At 42.0% G+C, this 25,683-nt stretch overlaps 1 protein-coding gene across 4 annotated transcripts in view; it reads left to right on the top strand.

The window, feature by feature from the left end:
• Nucleotides 1–25,683, top strand: part of CCDC88A (coiled-coil domain containing 88A) — a 168,405-nt gene that overhangs the window by 130,663 nt on the left and 12,059 nt on the right. For 2 of the 4 annotated variants that reach the window (XM_061625755.1, XM_061625754.1), the window contains exons 26-31: nt 8,051–8,134; nt 9,161–9,364; nt 9,648–9,719; nt 10,574–10,654; nt 12,720–12,988; nt 16,678–17,158. In XM_061625755.1, coding sequence (XP_061481739.1) covers nt 8,051–8,134; nt 9,161–9,364; nt 9,648–9,719; nt 10,574–10,654; nt 12,720–12,988; nt 16,678–17,158 — 1,191 coding nt within the window. Of the gene's footprint in view, nt 1–8,050; nt 8,135–9,160; nt 9,365–9,647; nt 9,720–10,573; nt 10,655–12,719; nt 12,989–16,677; nt 18,726–25,683 lie in introns of those variants that run through there. The other 2 variants (XM_061625752.1, XM_061625753.1) reach the window with 2 other exon arrangements.

Below are 25,683 nucleotides of genomic sequence, written 5' to 3'. Positions count from 1 at the left end.
GGTCTTTTTGGAGCTCTTCGCAATCCCTTTTTCTTTTAACAACCCTGAACAATTTAGTGTCGTCAGCAAACTTGGCCACTTCACTGCTCACTCCTAATTCTAGGTCATTAATGAACAAGTTGAAAAGTACAGGTCCCAATACCGATCCTTGAGGGACTCCACTTTCTACAGCCCTCCATTGGGAGAACTGTCCGTTTATTCCTACTCTCTGCTTTCTGCTTCTTAACCAATTCCTTATCCACAAGAGGACCTCTCCTCTTATTCCATGACTGCTAAGCTTCCTCAGAAGCCTTTGGTGAGGTACCTTGTCAAACGCTTTTTGAAAGTCTAAGTACACTATGTCCACTGGATCACCTCTATCTATATGCTTGTTGACACTCTCAAAGAATTCTAATAGGTTACTGAGACAGGACTTTCCCTTGCAGAAGCCATGCTGGCTCTGCTTCAGCAAGGCTTGTTCTTCTATGTGCTTAGTTAATCTAGCTTTAATTATACTTTCTACCAGTTTTCCATAAATTGATAGCTTCATTTATCCATTTCTGTTATGCTGATGGACTTTGGATATATTAATTTTATTGTCTGGTATTTTATAGAAATGATAGAATCTCAGCAGGAAAATTTGATTAAGCTGTATATCTGTTTTCTATTGTTTTTATTGTATATATCTCAATTGCAATGACTTGTGGCTAATGCAAATAAAGGATTTGATTTGGCCCTTGTCACACTGTGGAACAACGAGGCACGTCAGGCTCTTAACATGGTTGACCCTGAGCGCCCTCTCTGGCCTTTTGGAACCTGGTTTGCACCAGTGGTTCACACCAGTGAGCGAAGGGCAATGAAACAGGCTGGATGATGGCTAGAGCGCAAGTGGGAAAAGATGTGCTGTAAGGCAGATCGGGCATGAGTAAAACTTTATAACCATGCCTACTGTGTGGCAGTGAGGGTGGCGAACAAGGCCCACTTCTCTGCCACTATTGCATCTTCACGTACCCATCCAGTAGAGCTTTTCCTTATTGTCAGGGGTCTGTTGACATCAACTCCAAGAAATGGAGTTTTAGGCCCTTTGGAGGCCCACTGTGAATTGTTTGCAAGGGACTTTGAGGGTAAAGTTGTTCTCTAGCAATCTTGATGCTCCATCCACAGCTACTATAGTCCACCAGTGAGGTGTCCAGTGCAACATCTGGTGCAACATTTTGGGATCAGTTTCAGTTCATGCAGCCTGATGAAGTGGACAAGGTGCTTGCAGCGATGCAGCCAGCAATGTGTCCTCTCGACCCTTGCCCTTCTTGGCTTATTAAAGTTTGCCAAGGGGATTCGACCGAGTGGATCCAGGGTGTGGTCAATGCATCATTGAGGGAGGGGGTGGTTCCAGCCACCCTGAAAGAAGTGGTGATCTGATCGCTCCTGAAAAAGCCCACCTTAGACCCATTGGTTTGGTTACCTTCCAATCGCAAATACCTCCTTTTTAGGGAAGGTGATTGAGAGGGTTGTGGTGCATCAATTGCAAGTACTCTTGGATGAAATAGATTATCTTGACCCATTCCAGTTTGGGTTCAGGCCTGGTTATGGACAGAATCGGCCTCAGTCACCCTGATGGATGACCTTTATTGGGAGAAGGACAGGAGGAGTGTGACCCTGTTACTCTTACTTGATCTCTCAGCGGCTTTTGATACCATTGATCTTGGTATCCTTCTGGGCCGACTTGGTGAGTTGGGTATCAGAGGCACTGTTTTACTGTGGTTCCGATCCTATCTCCAGGGTCATTTTCAGAAAATAGCATTGGGTGCTTGTCTTTCGGCCTCCTGGCAGTTGTGCTGTGGGGTGCTGCAGGGTACCATCTCGTCCCCCATGCTGTTTAACATCTATATGAAGTCATTAGGAGCAGTCATCAGGAGCTTTGGGGCAAGGTGTCAGCAGTATGCTAACAATATCCAGCTCTATTTCTCTGTAACATCTGAATTGGGAGAGGCTGTGCAAGCCTTCAGCTGGTGCTTGGACTTGGGGGTGGGCTGGATGAGGGCCATTAAACTGAGTCTAAATCCTAGCAAGACGGAAGCGCTATGGTTTGGTGGTTCCCGAGTTCATATAATTGGTCAGTTGCCTGCTTTGGATGGGGTCGTACTCCTTTTGAAAGAGCAAGTTCATGGTCTGGGGATGCTCCTGGATCCCTCTTTGTTGCTAGAGGCCCAGGTGACCTCTGTGGCTAGGAGTGCCTTTTACCGGCTTCGGCTGGTAAGACTGCTGCTGCTGTTTCTGGACCAGGATAGCCTGATCACTGTTGTCCATGCACCGGTAACCTAAAGGCTGGATTACTGTAATGTGCTCTCTGTGGGGCTATCTGTGAGGTTAGTCCAGAAACTGCAGCTGGTGCAAAATGCAGTGGCACAACTGTATCTGTGTTGGAATTGATTTTTAAGATGATGTTAAAGCTTTTTTTTTAAAAAAAGATGTTGTTAATGATGTTTTGTTTTAACATGCTTTTAAATACCTTTTGTTTTAATATATTTTGAAGTCTGTTTTTATGGTGTTTTAGAGTGTTTTTAGTGTTTTTGTTTTCTGCCCTGGGCTTGTATTGGGAGGAAGGGTGGGATATAAATGTTATACATAAATAAATAAATAATAAATACAACTGGCAGAAAAAACATTAAGTGGTCCGCCAATTTTCAAGTGGTCCATAGGGAAAGAAATTGGGAAACCACTGTTGTAGACCATCCGCCACTCTTTTTTCCTGTACAAAATGGGGGGGGGGGTAGGAATCCTTGTCAATTTCACCAGTGTGCATTTGTTTCACTAACAGCTTTGTTTCCTTTGCAGTAAAACTGATATTGTCAGGGGAATGTTTGTGTGCTGGAAAAGTTTGCATATCAGATTTTTCCCCTGCTACTTTTGCTGCAGTGAGTTTAGGTCTTTTTCTTTCAGAAGGCCATGTACCTTCTCCCGTGTGCGTATACCCAGTCGATCACTGTATTCTGCAGGAATTCCATCCCCTGAAATATTAGGTGCTGTCTCTATTATCTTTTCAGTGCCTATTGAAGACCTTCCTCTTTCAACAAGCTTATTAAGTAGAGACCTTATCCCAGTCTCTGTCTGTGCTGGAATTGCTTTTTAAGTTTTTTTTTAAAGATGTTTTGTTTAATATGTTTTTAAAGATGTTTTGTTTTAACATGTTTTAAAGTCTTTTGTTGTAACATGTTTTAAAGTGCTTTTAGTGTATTTGTATTTATTTATTTAATAAAAGTGCTGTTAATGTTTTTGTTTGCTGCCCTGGGCTCCTTCTAGGAGAAAGGGCAGGATATAAATTTATTAAATAAATATACAGTTATCCTTAACTGATAATATATATCTGTATCTATTTGTAGCTGATGGATTATCAGTTGTACTGGCCAGTGTCAAAAGAGACGTGCAAAATAGCAAAGGAAACAGCACTGAGCAAGCTAGGAGAATATACTATGGCAGGCTGGGGACCAAATTTAGCCCACCAGGCTGTTTTCAGGTGTGGTGCAGATAAGGGTGGGGCTTGGCCAAAAGGAGTGGATTGTCAATGTCAGCAAAGCCCTTTATGCAGTGGTTTCCAGTGCCTGACAGCCCGCTGATGGTTGGGTGCTTTGCAAACCCCATGCTTGGCACTGGGAAGTGCTAAGGACAGAGCTTGCAAAGCACTTTGCGCACCACTGTCCAAATATCTAACAAACAGCTGATAGGCATTTCAGCAGCTCTGTGGAAAGCACTTTACAAACCCTGTGCTCAGCACTTACCAAACACAAGGCTGAGCACAGACTTTACAAAGCACTTTGTGCACCACTTCCCAAACAGGAAATCATCAGGTATTTCAGAAGCGCTTTGCAAACCCTGTGCTCAACACTTCCTAATCACCAAACATAGGGCTTGCTAAGCTTGCTCAGTCCTTTGTGCAACATTTCCCAAACATCAAATGATTAGCTGGTTGTTGGGTATTTGGGAAGCACTACCCACAGGGCTGAACAAGCCTTTGTTTGATCTATCTCCCCCCACCCCCGTAGGCCAACGGAAAGGTGTCAGTCATCTGATGTCACTATGACGTTAGATAATCAACAGGTTAGTGGTCCTGCCCACTTGTCAGAGTTGGCCTATGGAGATTGGGGGGCAATAACGATCTGGTCCCCTGGGCCAGGAACGTTCCCCAACCTTGCCTTTTGGGATGGCATTTGAGTCTAGTCGCAGGACAGTGAAACTGGCATTGGCAGGTTAACACTGATAATGCTCATTTAATAAAGTGGGTAAAGATTCCCACTTCCAAGTAATAATTAAAGTACAGGTGTGATTTTGGCATAAATCTCTGAAATTTAGAACCTTAATAACTTCCTTATCTGAGAACATTTCTACTTTTACAACAACACACTTCATGTATGCAAATCATATGGTGCATCATATGGTGCAAATAGCCTGGTAAACCACTCTGCTAAATGCAGCTTAGTAAATGTGCAAGCATTGTGAAGCATTTACAATCACTTGGCTTTCCCCTGCCCCTGGGGTTGATCATGATCCAGAGACAAACTTGGGGTCCCCAATCTGGCACCCATGGGCACCATGGTGCCCTCAAAGGCCTTCATTGGTGTCCCCCAGGAAGGGGGGCCAGACTCTGAGCTTTCATTTAAAAATAAAGTAGCCCTTGTAGAAATAAAGTTATGAAGCAAAATGTGTAGGTTCCCTTCTAAGCAAGTTCTGTGAAATGAGCCAGCTTGGCTACTCCCTGCTATCAGTATTTTTAGCCAAAGAGTGAAGTCAGAGCTGTGATTGATAAGTGAGTTGTTTGGACCCCAGGCAATAGGAATCCCTGGGATCCTGAAGAGCTTCTGTTTCTCCCTTCCCTTTAGTGCAGTTTTCCTGTTTCTGTCTAATAGGAATCTCAGGTACTCCCTAGAACGGGTTGCCACCCTTTTTGGACCAGTGACCACATTTTGAATTCTGTGGGAGGATGTTAAAGAACTCCTTCCTCAAATGCAAATACAAAATGAGAAAACTTTAAAAAAAGGCTTAGGCATGTCTCCTGCCATGCAGGAGCTAATGTCCAGGCACTCATTAAGAATTCACTGTACAGTTTACTTATAGTACAATGCTAGACATGTCTAATTCAGAAGTAAGTCTCTTTGTGATTAATGGGGCTTCCTCCCCGATCAGTGGGTACAGAATAGCAGAGTAGGCTTTGGTTTAGGATTGGTGTAGGTGAAAGCCGGGTTCTTGTGCCATTAACAGCTATATCTCCACAATCAGAATGAGCAGGACATCGCTAACCTCTCATGGTAAACATGAACTGTCCAGAGGGAGTTGTGGTAATGACTGTACCCTCTCAAATTTTGAGTTATATCACACCCCCATGGCAAACATTTTGTGACTGGCACCCACAACATTTGAAATGTGCCCCCGGTCCAAAAAGGTTGGTGGCTCCTAAACTAGATTCTCAGATTTAAACCTAATGTAGACACTATCACAGCCATTCCCAACCAGTGTGCCTCCAGATGTTGTTGGACCACAACTCCCATCAGCCTCAGCCAGCATTGCCAATGGTCAGGAAAGATGGGAATTGTAGTCCAGCAACATCTGGAGGCAAACTGGTTGGGAAAGGCTGCACTATCATATTGCATTTAAGAACACAGAATAGTTGTGGGTTACAGTTTCTCTGTGTGTTGAGCATATTCCCACTTGTAATTAATTGCTGGAACTAGAAAACTGGTCCAAAAATACTTGTATTTTATTTTATGGTGTATTATTTGTATCTGATCAGCAAAGTAAAAGTCAGCATATACTTACGTATATTTCCTCATCTGAGAAACACAGCTGATAGTTTGTACGGGTAAGGGAGTTCCTTCAGTATCAGCCAGAATTTTATCATAAACAAGAATGTGTATCATTTGCATATTTTGTGAAAATGTAACAGATACATTTACTTCTAGTGGGTTGCATGCCAGAACAATGATAGACCTGCTTGCAGGATCATGGCCTCAGTTAGATCATTTTGCTTTATAACATATTATAACATATTATAACATATTATATCTCTCCTACTTGGGAAGTTAAAACTGTCCACCATATTTTGGCTGTCAGCGGTAACAAAACTATGTGTGGGAGTTAACTTTTGTGATGGAAGGAGGGGGAAGAGAACAATCTAAATATCTATGAAAATTGAGGGAGCATTTCAGTCTGTTGTAGCAAAACCAACAGAGTCTTGTGGTGCCTTTTAAAGATGCATAGGTTTATTGTAGTATAGGCTTATGCCATGATAAATCTGTTAGTATTTATGGTGCCAGAAGACTCTGTTTCTGTTCCATTATTTCTTAGACAAAATGAAGCAAAAATGTGAGACATTTACCCAGAAATTGTAGAGATACCTTTGAATGGTACAAAAGTTCAGCATTCACAGTATGATACTAAATTTTACCCTTGTAAACATACGTTCAGAATTTGAGCCTTCGGGTGGAACTATATATTAGAGGGGAAACATGGGTTTTATAATCCTGATAGGAGATGATGCTTAACTTCTATCCTGCCAGATAGTTCATTTGTCCAAATACTCTTCCTACGACATCTTTAAATGCTTCTTTCATTTCATTACCACTCATCCCTGCCAGTTACCAAAACTGGATGTAAGCCTGACTGAAAGGGAAACAGCCTCAGAAGCATTTTCAGGGGGTGGAATTGGCATGCAGTGAAAGGCTTAACTGTATCCACACAGATTACCGTGTTATTTCATATCATATATTCATGCTATTGTTCCAAACAAATGGTTTTGCAAACAAGAGTTTTGGAATACGTGTTTGCAGAGAACACGTATCTCTACCCCTAGTTGCTACACAAGGTGTCACTAGTTTAACAGAGAAGAAAGCACATGGTATGCATTCTAGGACACTGCGCTAAGCTTGCTGTGGTAATGCTCCTTCACATGTGCACAATGAATGGATGAGGAACCAAGGCTTATATAAATGAAGAACAATGTACACATGAAGAACAAAGTTGCAGTTCTGTGCTCATTTTCCTAGGAGTAAACGCCATTGATCACAGTAGAACTTATTCATGAGTAAACATGCATAGATAATATTGCATGACTCCTTGACTGAGATGAAGTGTTTGCACACACACTCATGGCTCACATCTTATGTGCTCGAATTAGTAATAATGCCACACTGAAATACAAATATCTGCTAGTTACAAGGTCTTTTATAGAGGGCTGTGACACCCAGGCACAAGAGAAACCTGTGAAGGCTTTCTATAACATGGAATTTACAATTCTCCGTGCAGATACTACATGTTGAATTTTTAATGGTCCCACACTCTCATTGTTCTGTTTGTTTGTTTATTCTGTCATTTTTCTGTTTGATGAGTTCCTTCATCTCCTACCTCAAAAGCAGTATGGTATGTCACTTAACCAAGAGTTCTTATTTAAAGTGGTATTCAGTTAGATTATTAAAAGTATTCTGCACTCCATTCCAAGAATTTCTTGACCAGCCACCATATGGTCAGATACTGTGTAAAAAGAAGAATAGTTTGGATACTGCTACTCATGGCTGTTGAATGAAATAAAATTAGTTCACATTGACAAAATTTAAAATAAGCTATTAATGTGAAAAAGATAACTGTTTGGTAGCAAAAAAAGGAATGTAATGCTTATTGAAAGATACTTAATCATTAAACAAATGAACCTTTTCCCCCCCAGCATATTTTTCCATCTCAGAAAACCTGCTTGCTGTTTTCTGATTCCTCACCCACTACATGTGTGCTTTATTTGGGGTTTGGTTTTGGTTTTTCAGACATCTAGCAGTTCTGAACTGTGAACATTCCTTATATTCCTCACACAACACATGGTGTTTCTTGGGTAGTATTAAAAGTTTCACAGCAGAGGCTTCATATTCCATTGTCATTCAGCAGCATGAGGTTAATAGCTTTTAGTAAAGTGCACCTAGCGGAAACTCAAGCATTCATTTCTCTCCTTAGTTTCAACATTTAACTTCCATCTGTTCTTCTCCCCTTTTTCTTTCATCTTCCCGTTTCTGTTTTTCCTTATGCTATGACATAAAAGTGGTTGCACTGAAAAGACTGCCCTTTTTGAGGAACAGACCGAAGGAAAAAGACAAAATGAAGGCCTTCTACCGTCGCTCCATGTGTAAGACTTTATGACAGTTCAGCTTCTTTTTAAATGGCTACACTGGCTTCTATTACTAATTTCACTAATCTTTCCCTGGACTGCACTGTTTTTCCTGTTTTGCAAAGTGCAAGTCCTGCTATAATACAAGGAGCTGAAGCAATGTTTCTAAACACCTTGGCACTCAATATATATAACTATTGGGGTGTATAAATATGTGTATATGTGTATATGTACATTTATTTACACTCACAGTGAATGCACAGTTATATGTTCAAGTTGTGAAAGTTATTTGAACATATATGTATTATGTATGTGTATATAAAGAAGTAGTAAACTCAGTACATTTGCACATTTTGGGTTCCACTCCTCGCAATCAGTTTTATAAAGATCTAAGTACAAATCTATAAAATCAAAAACAAAAATAAATGGAGCTTATAATTCCTTGTAAATGTTTTGTCATTTTAAGTTGTGGGGGTGGGGACCAAGTATTTTTGTCATTTCTTTTTCAGTGAAATGCTCTGTAAAACATTGGGAGAGGCAATATGTAAAGATAGCTATCATAGGACAAATTTATCTCAGATACCTTCCTTTATTTCAATATATGCTATTCCTGTAAAAGCCTGCACTGAAGAACCCCTTATCATTACCAGCACTGACTTTGTATTAGCACTTTTGCTCATTTCCCCTATTCATTTCACTTTTCATTGCAAAACATATCAGAGCTTCTAACATACATTTATTTATTGTATAGCACTCCAGCACAAACATGACAGTTGTAGCTAATAAAAAGCAATTAAATCATCTGTACAAGACGGCTTTGGCTATTTAACACTTTTCATTCATTCAGCCAATTGCATGATTTAACTGAAATCATGATTTAAATGAAACAAATAAAATAAAAAAAATAAATGTACAAACTTGTGGACTGTAGCTTTCAATATGCTTTGACGCTTAGGTAAATGAAGCATTTTAGAGTACAAAATAAAACTTTTTTTAAAAAAACATTGAACCATGCTGATTCATTTGCTTTCATTTGCGTCCCAGCCATGAATGACCTGGTGCAGTCCATGGTCCTAGCAGGAGGACAATGGACAGGTAGTTCTGAGCATCTGGAGGGTCCTGATGATATACCTACGGGTAAAAGGAGAAAAGAATTGGGATCTATGGCCTTCTCTACTACATCCATCAACTTTGCCACTGTCAACTCTGCTGCAGGCTTGAGATCCAAGCAGTTGCTTAATAATAAAGGTATAGGTAGAACCTTTTCACAGTGTGGTGTGGTTGTGTTGGTAACAGTAGCATTATTGGAAACTGTTCGTGTTTCATTTCACATTCTTTTCCAGCAAATAACTGGAACAACTGATTTATAGACTTGTGGAATAATAGGGTGGGGAAAAGTTAATCATATTTGTAAACTTTCTTTGGGGAACATGACATAATGATCATTCAGCCATAAGAATATCAGTGTTTTATAAATGATAAATTAAAATGTATGGTTTTTGCAACAAAATTTTGCTTCTTTCCCATCTAGATGCTACATCTTTCGAAGATGTAAGTCCACAAGGAATTAGCGATGATTCTAGTACAGGATCAAGAATTCATGGTAAGATTTGTGCTTTAAAGGAGTAGCAGACCTATGATGGAAATGCTAATGAAGTTTATCCAGAAATAGAAAATGACCGGCATTGCAAGTATGCATGTTTGTGCTCTCTCCTTACATCTCATCTAATTGCATGGGACCTTTCCCATTTCTTTCACTCTCATTTTAACCTTAAAGAAAACAAACTATTGAGTATGAAGTGCACCTGAACAGGATCCAGATTTCTCTCCCCCTGCCAGTCCTGAGTATCTTAGAGTTCAATTGTAAAACCTTTTCTCAGAATTCATCCTCTTACTAACATATTTTTCTTCTATCAAATTCTGGCATGGTTGTAACATTCTTAAAGCTGAAATGGGATTAAATGAAATTTCTAAAAATGAACATATACCAATTTGAATCGAAAGTAGTATAATATACAAAATCTAATAATACTGCCTTTTTGCTTTTATTGGTTAGGAGTACAGGATATTAGCTGTGCAGATGCTCTTTCTCTTCCTATTGGTGGCATTTCTGTAATGTGCACTGTTCCATGTTTTCTGCATGTTGGCATGCAAACACTTTTTAAAATCTTGGTTCTTCCCGTCAATAAATCAGTTACAATTCTAAACATGCATTCTGTTTTTCTGTTCCTTCTTTTGTACCTTAATTAATTAATCTAGTGCCGTTTTCTAAAGTGTTGTCTTGGGCTGCCTGGAAACACTACCTTTTTTCACTTTGACAGTGGACATATACAGCTTGTGCAATATCAGTAGTGCATGATTTCCTGCCTCAGAGCATTCTGTGATCAGAATGTACTAGGCGCAGTGTCATTTGCTATGGTATGTGATTCATGCAATCTACTGATTCTTTTCATTTAGCTTCCAGACCAGCCAGCCTTGATAGTGGCAGAACATCCACTAGCAATAGCAATAATAATGCCTCACTCCATGAAGTCAAAGGTATGCTTCTAAGCTAATCGGCCCATCTGATTAATTTTTCATGTTTTGGGGGCAGGGAAAGAAGACAATTCATGGCATGCTTTTCTTTCCTTTGATGATTTTATATATTTAATTCCTTTTTAGATGAAGTTTTGGAATAAGGTGGATTACATGTCTGAATAAATCAATTGGGAAAAGTATTAATTACTCCTGAACATTTCAGATCTTCCTCTACCCTTAGGTGCAACCCTGATACCACCAACTGACAGACAGACAGACAGACAGATAGATAGATTGACTGATTGACTGATTGATTCGGGTACATTTAGGAGATTGTTTTTAACAGGTTTTAGTTTTAATTGTATTTTTTAATTTAGTATTGATATGTTTTTTGCTCTGGGCTCCTTTGGAGGAAGGGCAAGATAGAAATGTAATAAATAATAAATTGCATTGTGCTATAGCTGAAATCAAACAAGATAAGGAAAATGCTTCCAAACAAATGTCATGTTAGACAGAAAGCTAAAAGTTCTAAAATGTGTTGTAGCAGCAAATAACATTCTTGGCAGCAGACACGCACATGCATGCGGGCACACACACACACATATACAGAGCTGAAGTGCCACTCTAGGGCGAGCCCTGTCTCTTACTTGCCTCAAATCCAGTGATGGGAGGACCTGGAGAAGAGCCTCCTGAATCAGATTTGAGTCAGCATTAGTCTTCAGTTTTCTTCAAGAGGCACACTTGGAGCAGAAGTGAATAGAGTGGGTGATGGGCATCTACAAAAAGCTGTGGCTTAGACTAGAGCAAAAGAGTCTAGACTTGAGAGATAGTCAAAGGCAGCATGGAGTTGATAGACTCAGGAAGGATGAGAAGGCAGCAGAGCACAGGTTTATCAGTAGAGAAGAGAATGAGAATAAGAGAAATGAGCAGAAGACTCTGAGAAGTGGGCTAAGTAGAAGCAACTTAAAAAACAAGGCAGAGTGTGCAAGGGGAATGTGCACATGGCCACAGTTGGGGTATCTGTTGCTCAAGAAAAGTAGGAGAAATAAAGTAATAAGATGGAATTTGTAGGCACAAGTAAGGCACAGATTACACAAATACAGGGAGGAAGGGAGAAAAGAAGCTAGTGTTCATAAGAATGAGTTGAATGGAGAAGACTGAGAATGTGGGGCAAAGAATATGACGGCAGCAGTGCAGTGGTAAATAGAAGGGGGGAATGAAAAAGCCATTGTCAAAATATAAAGAATAAGTACGTGCATAGTTCTAGAGAGGCATCTGTGCTGTCACATTGCACATAAATAAAACCAAGGGGACAGGTGATGCACTCAGTGTCTTCTGGTCCTGAGCTTTAGACACACCTGACAGGATGGTCTTTCTATCTCTTTGGTTGCAAAAGGCAAAACTAGAAGACTTCCAGCATTCATTGCCTCATAACAGTTTATTTAAACTTCATTTGACTATATTTCTAGATAGGATCTGCTCAATGGAAAATATGGATATGACTTCAAAAAAGTTTATGATTTTTCCAATATAAATGATTCCTTGCAATAATGCATGATGCAAATTACATATGGTGTGGTTCAGTGGCATTGATAGTATACACTGCTTGTTCTTATTCAAATGTAATTCAGAATAACACAAAGGGCAGCTTCCAGTTGGTTGATGTGGGTCTGTTTAAAAGAAACAAGGTTAATTGGCATTTTTCCAGCATTATTTGTGCAGAATGTGATGTTTCTGTTCCAAGTCAAAGTCATGACAAACTAAAACTGACACTGGATGGAATGCTTTTTTAAGAATTCTTTCTAGATAAATAAATTCTTTGTATTCCATCTTTTATATTTTTACTTTTTGTGATACGTCATAAATAGTATCAGATGTCAACTTACTCGTTGATGCTGAACCTGACCTGAGTCATAATGATATCGGTATATATTTAATGTCTGAAATCTCATACTATTGAGCGAGATTAAATATTGAAGCTTATTAGGTTTTTTTAAAAAATGGGAAGATGTAATGCCACACTGAAGAGCCATAATAGGTAAGTCAAGGGAATGAACCTGTATTTCTCAATTATTTATCCCAAAAGCAGGCGCAGTAAATAACCAAAGCAGGCCTCAAAGCCACAGCAGTGGAGAATTTAGCCTGCTCCATGATCATGAAGCATGGTCCAGCAGCAGCAGCAGCCCCATCCAGTATCTGAAAAGCCACACCAGGTCTAGTCCCATGCTCCATCACAAAATGTCAGAAACAATGGATAGACAAGGAAAACACCGAATAAAGATTGACTCCCCTGGAAGCGAAGTGGTTACTCTCCAGCAATTTTTGGAAGAAAGTAATAAGGTTACTTCAGTCGAGGTATGTTGAAAAGCTACTTAACTTTAGGAGGCAAAGCATAAAGCTGCACAAACATAGTACAACTTTTAGGTTGCACAAGAAAATCTAGTGGCAATATTTACATTTTTAAAGGCCAGCATACAGATTTTGTTAGGAAAATAATTGACACATAGGGTAGGAATTTAAGTAACATTCTGAGACAGAATTAAAAAATGAGCATATCCTGAGTTTCTAATATGAGGAAAAGAGGATTTGTAACATCTCAGCACAAAATGTGTGGTTAATGGACACACACCGAAGCTGTGCCCAAGCAATTCAGAAAAGCCCCAAGATTAAAACCAAGATTAAACTTGGAGGGAGAAATAACCAACACTTTTGAGCTGTTTTGGCTATAGTATTATCTGAAGAAATTTTAGAATGTGAGGTGAAAGCTGCTCTTAAAATGCTTGGAAGAAACAAATCACCAGGAACAGATGGCATACCAATAGAGTTGATACAAGCGACAGACTGAATCTGTCCAAATTTTGACAAAAATTTGTCAACAAATATGGAAAACTAAACAATGGCCCACAGACTGGAAGCTTTCAATATATCTCCCAATTCCAAAGAAAGGAGATCCCAGGGAATGCAGTAATTATCGAACTATTGCCTTAATATCCCATGCAAGTGAAGTAATGCTCAAGATTCTACAACAAAGGCTCGTACCATATATGGTGTGAGAAATGCTAGACATCCAAGTTGGATTTAGAAAGGGAAGAGGCACCAGAGATTATATCGCAAACGTAGGTTGGATAATGGAACGGACCAAGGAATTTCAGAAGAAAATCACCCTGTGCTTTGACTGTGTATATCACAAAAAACTATGGAATGCTTTAAAAGGAATGGGGGTGCCACAGCATCTGATTGTCCTGATGCGCAACCTATACTCTGGACAAGAGGCTAGTGTAAGGACAGAATATGGAGAAACAGATTGGTTCTCAATTGGAAGGGGTGTGAGACGGGTGTATTTTATCACCCTATTTGTTTAATCTATACGCAGAAAATATCATACAGAAAGTGGGATTGGCCCAAGATGATGGAGGTGTGAAAATTGGAGGGAGAAATATCAATAATTCAAGATATACAGATGATACCATACTACTAGTAGAAACCAGTAACAATTTGAAATGAGTGCTGATGAAAGTTAAAGAGAAAAGCACAAAAGCAGGACTACAGCTGAACGTCAAAAAAACTGAAATGATGACAACAGAAGATTTATGTAACTTCAAAGTTGATAAGGAGGACATTGAATTTGTCAAGGATTATCAATACCTCGGCACAGTCCTTAACGAAAATGGAGACCATAGTCAAGAAATCAGAAGAAAGTTAGGACTGGGGAGGGCAGCTATGAGAGATCTAGAAAAGGTCCTCAAATGCAAAGATGTATCACTGAACACCAAAGTCAGGATCATTCAGACCATGGTATTCTCGATCTCTATGTATGGATGTGAAAGTTGGACAGTGAAAAAAGTGGGTAAGAGGGAAATCAACTCATTTTAAACGTGGTGTTGGAGGAGAGCATTGCACATACCATGGACTGCGAAAAAGACAAATAATTGGGTGTTAGAACAAATTAAACCAGAACTGTCACTAGAAGCTAAAATGATGAAACAGGTTTTCATACTTCGGACACATAATGAGAAGACCTGATTCACTAGAAAAGACAATAATGCTTGGAAAAACAGAAAAGAGTAGAAAAAGAGGAAGGCCAAACAAGAGATGGATTGATTTCATAAAGGAAGCCACAGATCTGAACTTACAAAATCTGAACAGGGTGGTTCACAACAGATGCTGTTGGAGATCACTGATTTATAGGGTCACCATAAGTTGTAATCGATTTGAAGGCACATAACAACAACAACAACTATCCGAAGATAAATTTAATCTGACAAGGGTGTTCGGAAAATTCTTTATGCTTCCAAATTTGATGCAGTTGCTTTGGGGATTATCTACTGCAGCAGAAGTGAGATCAGTTTTGTATAGGCCTCTTTAAGTCACTCCTTGTATTTAAGTATTCACAAAATGAGCACTCACACCCTATCTAATAAACTGTAAATTTATATTTACAAGTTAGTCCATGCATTTTGGCAAGGCTTTGTCTTACAATAGATTTGCCATTTTCAGCTTCACAACTAAAAGTAGAATGGCACCCTGTCTCCAAACATAGTTGAATTACTTGGAAACACTTTGCACTAATTGCAGAGCTGCTTGACTATAGGGTTGATTTACACACACGCACACACATCTCCAGTGAATATCATGCAACTGTATTTCCCATCATGATTAAACTGAGTTGGAACCTCTCCAGCCTGTTCTGTTTCTATGTCAAGGAACCCCATGGGTGTGGGTGAATGCTAACACCAGATTCTCAAACTTTAAAATAGCCTGCTTCATGAAATTATTTTTATAGGGATTATTGATTGTATTCAACTCCTACTCAGAGTACACCCTCTGAAATTAACGAGCCTAAGTTAGTCATGTCTATTAATGGCAATGGGTCTACTCTGAGTAGGACTAGCACCACATACCACCCTATGTCTGTAATCCTAAATTGGGGATTTACTATGCATATACCTATGCATATATTTACAGCGTTAAACTGATTTTCCCTTCAATCCATGTCTGTGACTGTTGCAACTATTAAAACAGAACAAGTTCAAAAACTTTACTTGAAAAAAACACTATAGTGGGTGGTTGCCAACATTCTGGTTAAAAGAAATGCCTTTTTAATTTATTTTTAATTGAAAAAGCCGTTTCCACCCTTCCACCAGCTGAATAATGTGAATACTTGAATTAAATAATAAAGTGATTTATTTTTTTTATTTTTTTTTAAGTCAGAGAGTGTTCATTCTTGCTTGCCTGTTCTCACATCAAAGCCTTGTAAAAACAGATCATATTGGCATTCACCTAATTTATTGCTGGGTGCTTCTTCCACTTTTTTGAAACAAAAGCTCACTAATTTTCTCAGTTTATTGATGAGTAACAGTACAATCTTTTTGGCTCGAAGCTGTTTCAGACGTTTCAGCAAATGCCATGGTCCCTTGAATTAAGGTGCATTTGTGTTCAGCTGATTGGCTCTTAAATGAGCCTCTTACAAAGGAAAGGCAGCCTTTTTCTTTTCTTGCATCTTGGATCTTTTCCAGGGACTCCAACTGGGAATTCCAAGTCCGGAACCCACACAATGAAGTTCAGGCATAGGCACTCTTGTACATGATGTTCAGATTGCTCAGTTAGTGGGAAGGGTATGGGGGAGATCTGAAAGTGAAATGGTGACCATTGGTTGAGCTTTTTGATCTTGGAGGAGGTGATATTTGCATAGATTTTAAAATAAGTGGAACTATTCACAGAGCTCAAAATGTTAAGGTAGGAATATTTATTTTCAGTTTATAGAGTAATGTATAGAAAGGGGAAAATAGAAAATGTGGTTTTTCCATTATTGAGTCAACTTGGTTTCATAAAACTACTACTCGGGTGATAGCGCAAGTATCAACAATGTCCATAAGTTTGAACTGCATAATGGTTATGCATGTTTGTGCTGTAGAGGTTTTAAACTCCTCTGTCTCTCTCTCTGTCTCTCTGTCTCTCTGTCTCTCTCTCTCCCCCCCCCCTCTCTCTCAAGTTATGAAAAATAACACTAGATACTGAATTAGCTTTTTGGATCTCTTTTGCAGATCAAATCCTCAAGCCAAGATAATCTTCTGGATGAAGTAATGAAATTTTTTTCTGAAAATACTGGATTAGTAGGAAGCGATAAACTAAAGAAACAGTCATCAGACAGCAGTGGCATTGCCAGATCACAGAGTGTGAAAACCACAATGGAGTACTCTCATGGAAGGTCAGCTAAACAAGGTCATCTTGCAAGGCCCAGTTCACATAGAATGGAAGATCCCAATTTCTCAAACTCTTCAAAAACACTCGTAGCAGGCACTAAAGGAAGGGACAGGTCTGTTAAAGAAAATGTACAATTGCAACGACAATCAAAAGATTGTAATCCTTATGCTACATTACCTCGTGCAAGCAGTGTGATTTCAACAGCTGAAGGAACTACTCGGAGGACAAGCATCCATGATTTTTTATCGAAGGACACTAGGCAACCGGTATCAATTGACCCAACTCCGCCTACAAGTGACAGAAGCATCCCATCAGCTTCTAGTGAGTACAATCCCCAACAACACTCCTCTGTTTTTCATTATATACCTTATGATGCAGTTACCTTGTCAGAAAATGACTTAGGTAGTATAGCTACACTAGATCTTTCTACACATAAGTCAGAAAAGCCTAGGAATCCAAAGACAGGCAAGACAAATTTTATTGCTAAAACACTTTATTGTAGTAATGTGTACAATGATAATGTGGGCACATCAACAAGCATTTTTGGGAAATTGTCTGCAGTCCATTTGTCCAGACCGTTTTTGGCACTCAACACTGAATTAGTCAGCGATGTTAGTGGATTGCCCCAAAGGCCTGCATCAAAAACAACTGATAAGACATTTGACTCATCAGTGAAATCTCCACAGAATGATCACAAACTACCTTCTGAGACTCAGAAATCATCTGATGACAGAAATGTAGAGATTAATCAGGACAGTGGTGAATATACTCCACTTGCCCATGCAAATGCTAGTGATAGTGAAATGCCATTAGCAGTACCTGAAGATACTCAGACTGTTTGGTTTGAATATGGTTGTGTATGATAAACCTATATAATATTAAGTAATATCTCCTATACAGTGTGGATGTTCTTATTAATATTAACAGGTTTAGGCCATGTTTAAATTTACTCGCTTGATAGTAACTAGGTGTACATGGTTTTTCTCTAAATGGAGATGGAGAAATAATCTTTTTCCCCCTTAGCATGCAAATGAATGTAAAATTGTAACTATGCCAAAGTTTGCATGAAATATTAACTGCACTATGTAATTTCTGCATGCCTTTTACAATCCTTAATAATATAAGCTAACTGTCTGCATTTTTATTTTCTATTTGTTATAAATATTTTTATTTTCTGTACATTGCTGAATGCATGCTAACCAGTTGCATGGTTTTGTGCCAGAAACAGCACAAAAAAAAACAGGTAACTTTTGCCACTAGTAACTTCAGTTTCTCTTCCTTTCAGAGTCCACAGTATCATGTAGATTATACATTTTGGACTCAATCCAACTAAAGTTGTGACTGATATAAAAATAATGGAACAACTTGGTTTTGACTGACTCAAGTCTCATTGCTTAGGGCATTGGCCATATGCATGCTTACTTGTAAGTAAACCCTGCTTGATGGGACTTACTTCCTTGTCAGTGTGTTTGGAATTGAAGCTTAGCTGTGGCAAACTTCAGCAGGATTGGAGTCTTTGAGTAAAACTGTCCTTGCCCCGTTTTGCTATTGAAAAATATGCAGGAGGGCCTCTGTGTCTATAGCTATTTACTTAGAATGTGTATAAATTCTATTTGAGAAATAAGTCATTGTCAAAACACTTCAGTGACTATAGTTTGCACCCTAACTATGCAGTTTAAACATTATAGTTGGGAAACTTAAACAGTGGCCCTTTTTTGTTTAAAGGTGCATACCTAAATGTTGTAGTTTCATTGGAAAAGTTGACCCTCTTCATCGTTCCCTTTTATGTGCTTGTCCCATTCCATGCTTGATGTATTTACATGGTCATGGTGTTGTCTTGTTGATAGAGCTTTATCTGAATCATTATATAGCTTTTTATGAATTTTACAGTGTATTAAAATAAACAATAAACTGGAATTATGGTATTCTTTTTTCTGTTCAGGGATATGATAGTTAATTAGAAAATGATACACAAAATGTTTTTTTTTTGGTGGAGCATCCAAAGAGCTACTTTAGGCATGCCCAAGGTCTGGGGTTGCATTTTTTTTCTTTGAAGATCAGAATCCTGTTGCATTTGAAAGACCTTTCATTTTCTTTTTTTCCTTTTTTTCCACCCCAAGATCTCTCATATTCTAAAATAGTAAGCAATCCAACCTGTGGGCTTGGGAGCTGCTAGGTTCTCCAGGAAATGTTGAGAATAATTCCTGTCTGGAACCCTGGAGAACTGCTGCTAGTCAGTATAGGCAGAACTGAGGTAGATGGACCACGTATCTGACAGAGTAAGGCAGTTTCCTATATTTCTGTACTGTTCTATTCAGGAAACATAAGCTTCAAGCTGGTTTGGACATGCAGAACTACTGGAGAGCCTTAAGAGTAGAACATGGTGCATCTAAACCAAAGCTCACAATTTCTGAAAACCCTTTTGGAACATGAGCATCTGTGTCAGTGCTTGAAAGCTTACTTGAATTCAAATAGTTAATGTGGATGAAATTTTAAAAAAATACTCCGTGTATAAGAACGCATAAGTAATATGGGCCAAGAGCTACTTTCAGCATGCTTAAGGGTTGGGCACAACCGTTTGGATTTTTTTCCCCTTTGAACAGCAGCACCCCCAATGCCATATCACACAATCCATTTTTGAGAGTTTTATTACCTTCAGTAGTGATTTGACATGGGCATGGAAGACTGTAGTTCAAGAAAGACGTGTAAAGCCCCCCTGCACGCACCAAATTATTTTTATAGTTCTTTGCATCCTTGGTATGCCTCTGTTTCTTTTTAGAAAAGTAGAAGTTATTCAAATATTTAAAGGAGTGAGATGTTTTTAAAACTTGCATAAGGAAAAAGAAGCTTCTGGGGAAATGAAAAATGCCTGTTTCAATTGGCAGGAGTGCAGGAAAGCAGACTCATAAAAGGACTGTCTTACTTCCAGGAATAGCAAAATCAGCTTGCTACAGGAAGAATTCACTTAGTTTTCCATAGGAGGTATGCCATCAAGCGGGTACTAGCTCCACCTATCGTCCGAAGGCAAGAATGTTTCTGAAGTCAAGACTAGGGGCGCCAGGCCCCTCCCACTCTCCAGTTCATTCTTGCCTTCGTACCGAACAAGTTTGAAATTCTCGATAGCGTAGCTTCTGGATAAGTTTTTTGTGTATGTGTGTGACAGGGTGGGAGGTTTGTGTGTGTAGTCCCGTGTTCTTCCTTTCCTCTGTCCTGTTTAAACTGTTTTGTCTAAACATATTTGTTTTCTTCCTGGGGAAGTCCTTTCAGGGGGTTCTCCCTTGCCCTTGCCTTTTCCCCAGTAACTAGCCCAATGGCACTTGGGGAGTCCGCGGCTGCGGTTCCCCCTTTCTCAGGCGGCGGACGCAGCTTTAATCAGGAGCTCGAGGCTGCAGCTCCCTTTCTGCTCCCCGCATTTTTTCGTGCCTGTTCGGCTTGCCGCCTACACAAGGAGCCCGCGGCTGCGGCACCTTTTGCCTTCCCGGTTACTGTTGCGGCAACTTCTCGAGGCGGCCCCAGAGCCTGGGCGGTTCTCCCTTCCTTAGCAGAACAAAGAATTGACTAAGAGTTTGCGGCTGCAGCTCTCTTCTTGCCGCCTATTTTAGCGGCAGCTCCAGGGCCTGAGCTGCGGCTCTGCATCAGGGTCCCCTTTTGGGTTGGGCTACTCCTGACTTGTTTTGCAGCATTTTAAGTCTCGCTGCGACTTCTTTGGAGCCTGCGGCTGCAGCTTCCTTTTCTCCTCGCTTGTTGAGCCGCGATCGTGCTTTCTCAGCCTCGCGGCTCCAGAGTTTTGTTTTCGAGGCTGTTTTTTGAGCTTACTGGTGCTCCCCTGTGACCGCCGTTGCTTCGTTATCGCCCCAAGCCTTTCTGATTGGCCAGTTTTCCCGCTCTTTTTGCGGTCGCCATTTTGTTTGTTCCTCCTTTCCCGCTGTTTCTGTTAAGTCAGTTACAGGACTGAGAAGGGGGGTTTCAATTACTGGGGCTGTGGATAGCAGAGACAAGCCTTTTCGTCAGCTCCCACAGCGTGATCTATACAGGTTCCTCTATTGAATCTGCTACTGCTGCTGGCTCTTGCACTACTGCAGCTATCTGAAGGCTAACAAAGGCTGTTGATAATACACAAAGCTGTTTGAACTGTATATTCTGCCCCATCCGTGGCCATGTACAAGGACTGTTGATGCTATACAAAGCTGTTTGATCTGTACATTCTGCCCCATCCGTGGCCGTGTACAAAGGCAGCTGATACTGTGAAAAGCTATCTGGACTGTACATTCTGCCCCATCCGTGGCCGTGTAACAAACCTGTTGATACTGTGCAAAGCTATCTGGACTGTGCATTCTGCCCCATTTGTGGCCGTGTACTGTTCATAGTGTACATTCTGCACCATCGTGGCAGTGTACTTAGCCATCAGCCAGTGCATTCTGCCCCAGTCGTGTGCCGTGTACTGCGCCTGTTCAGGTCTGTGCATTCTGCCCCATCCGTGGCCGTGTACTGCTACCCTTTAAAATATATGATGGCAGAACAGCCAGAGATAACCCAGGCAACCAAGCCGAAACAACAGCCAGAGACAAACCAGACGACCATGCCTAAACCACCTAAGGTGGTCAAACATAAGCATTCTAAAGCGGTTGCCAAAACTAAACATCTGTCCTGCCACAGCACAACCAAGCAGCCCCGCTATGTCTCTGTTCCAGTTCCAGAGGGCTCAACCCATGCACAGTTAACTACTCTTTTTCATTCTCCGGCTGCTTCCTCTGATGAGGAATTTCCTGGTTTTCCTGAACAGCCAACGGTCACCCAACCCGGCGCTTACTCTTCTTCACTGCCTGTGGGGCCATCCGCACTTCCGCCTATCCAAGAGCCACTGTCTACATCTCCGGGACTGCAGCTGTCCCATGAGTTCATTTCACAACTTCCGGGCATGCTGTCGTTTTTCGCTCAGAGACAGTCACCATCACAAGTTCCCGCTATCCCCCAACACAGCGGGGACCACTTTGTACACAGTGAGACGAACCCATCCTGCTCTCCAAATCCGTTTGACATTGCCAGGGGCAGGTTTGTTGATGACGTCTCTTGTGAGGAGGAGTCCGCATTCGCGCTGCAAGATGAAGGAGACGTATGGAGTGACCACTCTGAACATGAGTAGGATACATCCTATCACCTCTTCGATGCCTCAGATTATCAGCCCCTTGCGCGCAGAGTGTTGAACACCCTTGGCCTTCAATCCACTCCAACTGCAGCTACCACTCCTGTTTTAAAGGGGGCCAGGGTCTTGAAATCCCCCACCCCAGCAGAAAACTATCTTCCTGTGCCAGACCCCATCGCTAAACTGGCCAAGGACGACTGGTCTCACCCTTTACAAGCACGCCGATTTAATAACATTGCGGACAGACTATCCTCTGGCCTTGGACTTTACTACCAAACTGGCCGTCCCTGGCATAGACGAGCCAATTTCCAGCTTAGTTTCCAGATCCCTTTTGCCACAGGAAGGAGAATCTCATTTAAAGGATGCCACTGAGCGGAGACTGGACTTTGCTTTACGCAAGACTCATGAGGCCATCGCCTTTTCTATGCGTGCATCTACATCAGCCTCTATTTTCGCTAGGGCAGCGATGATGTGGTTGGACAACCTCATCGAGGATTCCAATCCAGATCCTGTTTCTCTGCGGAGATTGCTAATAAAATTGCGCAAAACAGCTGCTTTTGTAGCCGACGCTACCTTGGACGCGAATCAGCTAGGAGCACGTGCCATGGCGGCTCAGGTTGTGGCCCGACGCACCCTCTGACTTCGTCACTGGCAGGCTGACTCTACTGCCAGAGTTAATCTATCACGGGCACCTTATGCCGGGTCACTACTTTTTGGCGAGGAGGCACTAAAGGCAGTGCTTGTTGACCCTAAGGACACTCGAAAGCCTGTCTTGGCCACCATCAGAAACATCGAGCGCAGACCTTTTAGACGTTTCGCTTCGTACCGCACGTCTCAGCCCTTACGAGGAACGCGGCCCGGGGGACGAGGCCGCGAGTTCCCAACATATGATTTCCGCTCCTCCAGAGGAGGCTGGAATAGACGTTTCCCGGGTAGAGGTCAGTACCAGGGCCGCAGAGGCTCCTCAACGTCCTCATACAGGGGAGGGTCTCGCCAGCGCAGACAGTATTAATCCAATACCAGTTGGGAGCAGACTGCTTCTGTTCGGCGAACATTGGCTACGCCTGACTCAGGTCTCCTGGATCAGAGATCTTTTTTGTTTTGGATATGCAATTGAGTTTTGGGCAATACCTCCAGACAAGTTTCATCCCTCCCCTTGTCCCAGGGCACCAGCCAGGCACGGCATCATGCAGACTGCGATACGTCACCTCGTGGACATAGCGGCGATAGAGCCAGTCCCCACTGCTGAGAGGTCGGAAGGGGTGTACTCCCTCCTATTTGCTGTGCCCAAACGAGATCTCTCATGGAGGGTGGTATTGGACCTCAAGTTCATTAACCGTTTCGTAAAGTATCGCAGGTTCAAAATGGAATCCCTACATTCCATTACAGACAGCCTGCACGAAGGAGACTTCCTGGCTTCTATCGACCTAAAGGAAGCGTATCTCCATGTACCTATTTGCATAGCCCACAGAAAATTTCTTCGCTTTGCCTTTGGCACCCAGCACTTCCAATATCGAGCGATGCCGTTTGGCCTCTCGTCTGCCCCGAGAGTATTTACCAAGGTGCTACTTATACTAGTGGCCTACCTCAGGCTTCAAGGGGTCCATATCTACCCCTATCTGGACGATCTTCTAATACGGGCGAGTTCTAGGGAGCTGGCTCATCGTCATCTAACGCTCACGCTCCATGTCTTACAGGCCCACGGTTGGCTAGTCAACTTCGACAAAAGCCATCTACAACCAACCCAACGTCTGCAGTATCTAGAGGCAATGTTGGACACCCTGCAGGCGACTGTGTTCCTGTCCCCAGATCGCATAACTGCCATCACAGACATCGCAAGATCTCTGATGCACAAAACATCTGCAGACGTCATGCTTCTCGCCAGGGCTCTTGGAATGTTGGTGTCCACCATCCACATTGTGCCATGGGCTCGAGCTCATACTCGCCAGCTACAGTGGGCCTTGCTGCCATTCCAACACGACATTGCTAGCTCAAACCATCGAGCAATCCCCTTGAGCCCCACACTGCGCTTGTCATTCCGCTGGTGGACAAGGGTACAACATCTCACCCAGGGCACTCCGTTCAGAGAACCCCACAGGACTGTCATTACCACATATGCCAGTCTCCTTGGCTGGGGAGCCCACTGCAACTCCCAGTTCGTTCAGGGAGTTTGGAGCACAGCAGAGCAAACTCAGAGCATCAATTGGCTGGAGCTAAAGGCTGTCCACTTTGCTCTGCTCCATTTTCGGTCTCTGTTCCACTTGGACCATGTTCTCATTCGAACAGACAACAAATCACATTTAAACAGACAGGGGGGAACGAGGTCCCGTTCCCTGCAGAATTTAGCTCACCTCATCTTCAACTGGGCAGAACAAAATCTACAATCCTTGAAAGCAGAACATCTCAGGGGAATTTGGAATGTGACAGCAGACTGGCTCAGCAGACAACAAGTCTTCCCAGGAGAATGAAAACTTCATCCGACTGTTTTCCATCTTCTCCAGAGTCGGTTCGGCGTCTTCTCAGTCGATCTATTTGCCTCCAGTCGCAATTGCCAGCTACCCAGGTACTTCGCACGATACCTGGACACGACAGCTGAAGCGGTGGATGCTCTGTCACTACCGTGGCCAGTTGGCCTATTGTACGCCTTCCCTCCAATACCACTGTTAGCCAGAACCTTGAGGAAGGCGCGGCGCGAAAGGGCCAAACTGGTTCTGATAGCACCTTATTGGCCCCGTCGACCGTGGTTCTCGGATATCCTTGCAATGTCGGTAACAGATCCTTGGCCACTCCCGGTCAGGCCAGACCTCTTATCCCAGGGACCAGTATGGCATCAGGACCCCAACTGGCTCAACCTAACAGCGTGGCTTTTGAACGGGGACGTTTAAGGGCTGCTGGACTGTCGGACGCTGTCATTGACATTATCCTAGCTTCAAGACGACCATCCACCACCCGTATATACCAACATACTTGGGTGGCATTTTCCAGGTGGTGTCAGACTCAGCACCTTGATCCTTCACAGGCTACAATACAACAAGTGCTGCAATATCTTCATAGGGGCCTCATGATGGGACTCAGACCCAACACATTACGTCGACATGCATCCACTCTGTTGTCCATTCTTTCAGTGTCCTCCACTGGTGCCCCTATTGCCTCACATCCGTTCATCAAACACTTCCTCAGAGGCACTGCGTTACGCTCACCGGCTGTAGTCCACCGTTTTCCCTCATGGAGTTTGTCAAAGGTTCTACAGGCTTTACGATGCCCTCCATTTGAGCCCCTCAGGACTGTACCTTTACGTCTGTTGTCATTCAAAGTTCTGTTCCTGATCGCGATCACTTCTGCAAGACGAGTTTCGGAACTGGGCGCATTGTCTTCTGCCCGCCACCTCTGTGTCTTTCACAAGGACTCTGTTGTGCTGAAAACTGATCCTTCCTTCCGTCCCAAGGTCAATTCAGTTTTCCACTGCAACCAGGACATTGTTCTTCCTTCTTTCTGTCCGAATCCTACTCATCCTCTCGAGAAGGCTTGGCATTTGTTGGACGTTCAGAGGGCTCTCAAGACCTACCTGTCTAGGACTCAGGATATGCGACGGACCGAGTCTTTGTTTGTATCCTTTCATCCAAGGTCTATGGGGAATAAAGTAGCTAATTCCACCTTATCCCGCTGGTTGCGGGCTTGTATTACCTTAGCATATGAGTCACTT

Source organism: Rhineura floridana, chromosome 4 (genome assembly GCF_030035675.1).
Source record: "Rhineura floridana isolate rRhiFlo1 chromosome 4, rRhiFlo1.hap2, whole genome shotgun sequence".
Taxonomy (NCBI): Eukaryota; Metazoa; Chordata; class Lepidosauria; order Squamata; family Rhineuridae; genus Rhineura; species Rhineura floridana.
Note: the sequence above shows the minus strand (reverse complement) of the source record. Positions and strands in the feature narration are given on the sequence as shown.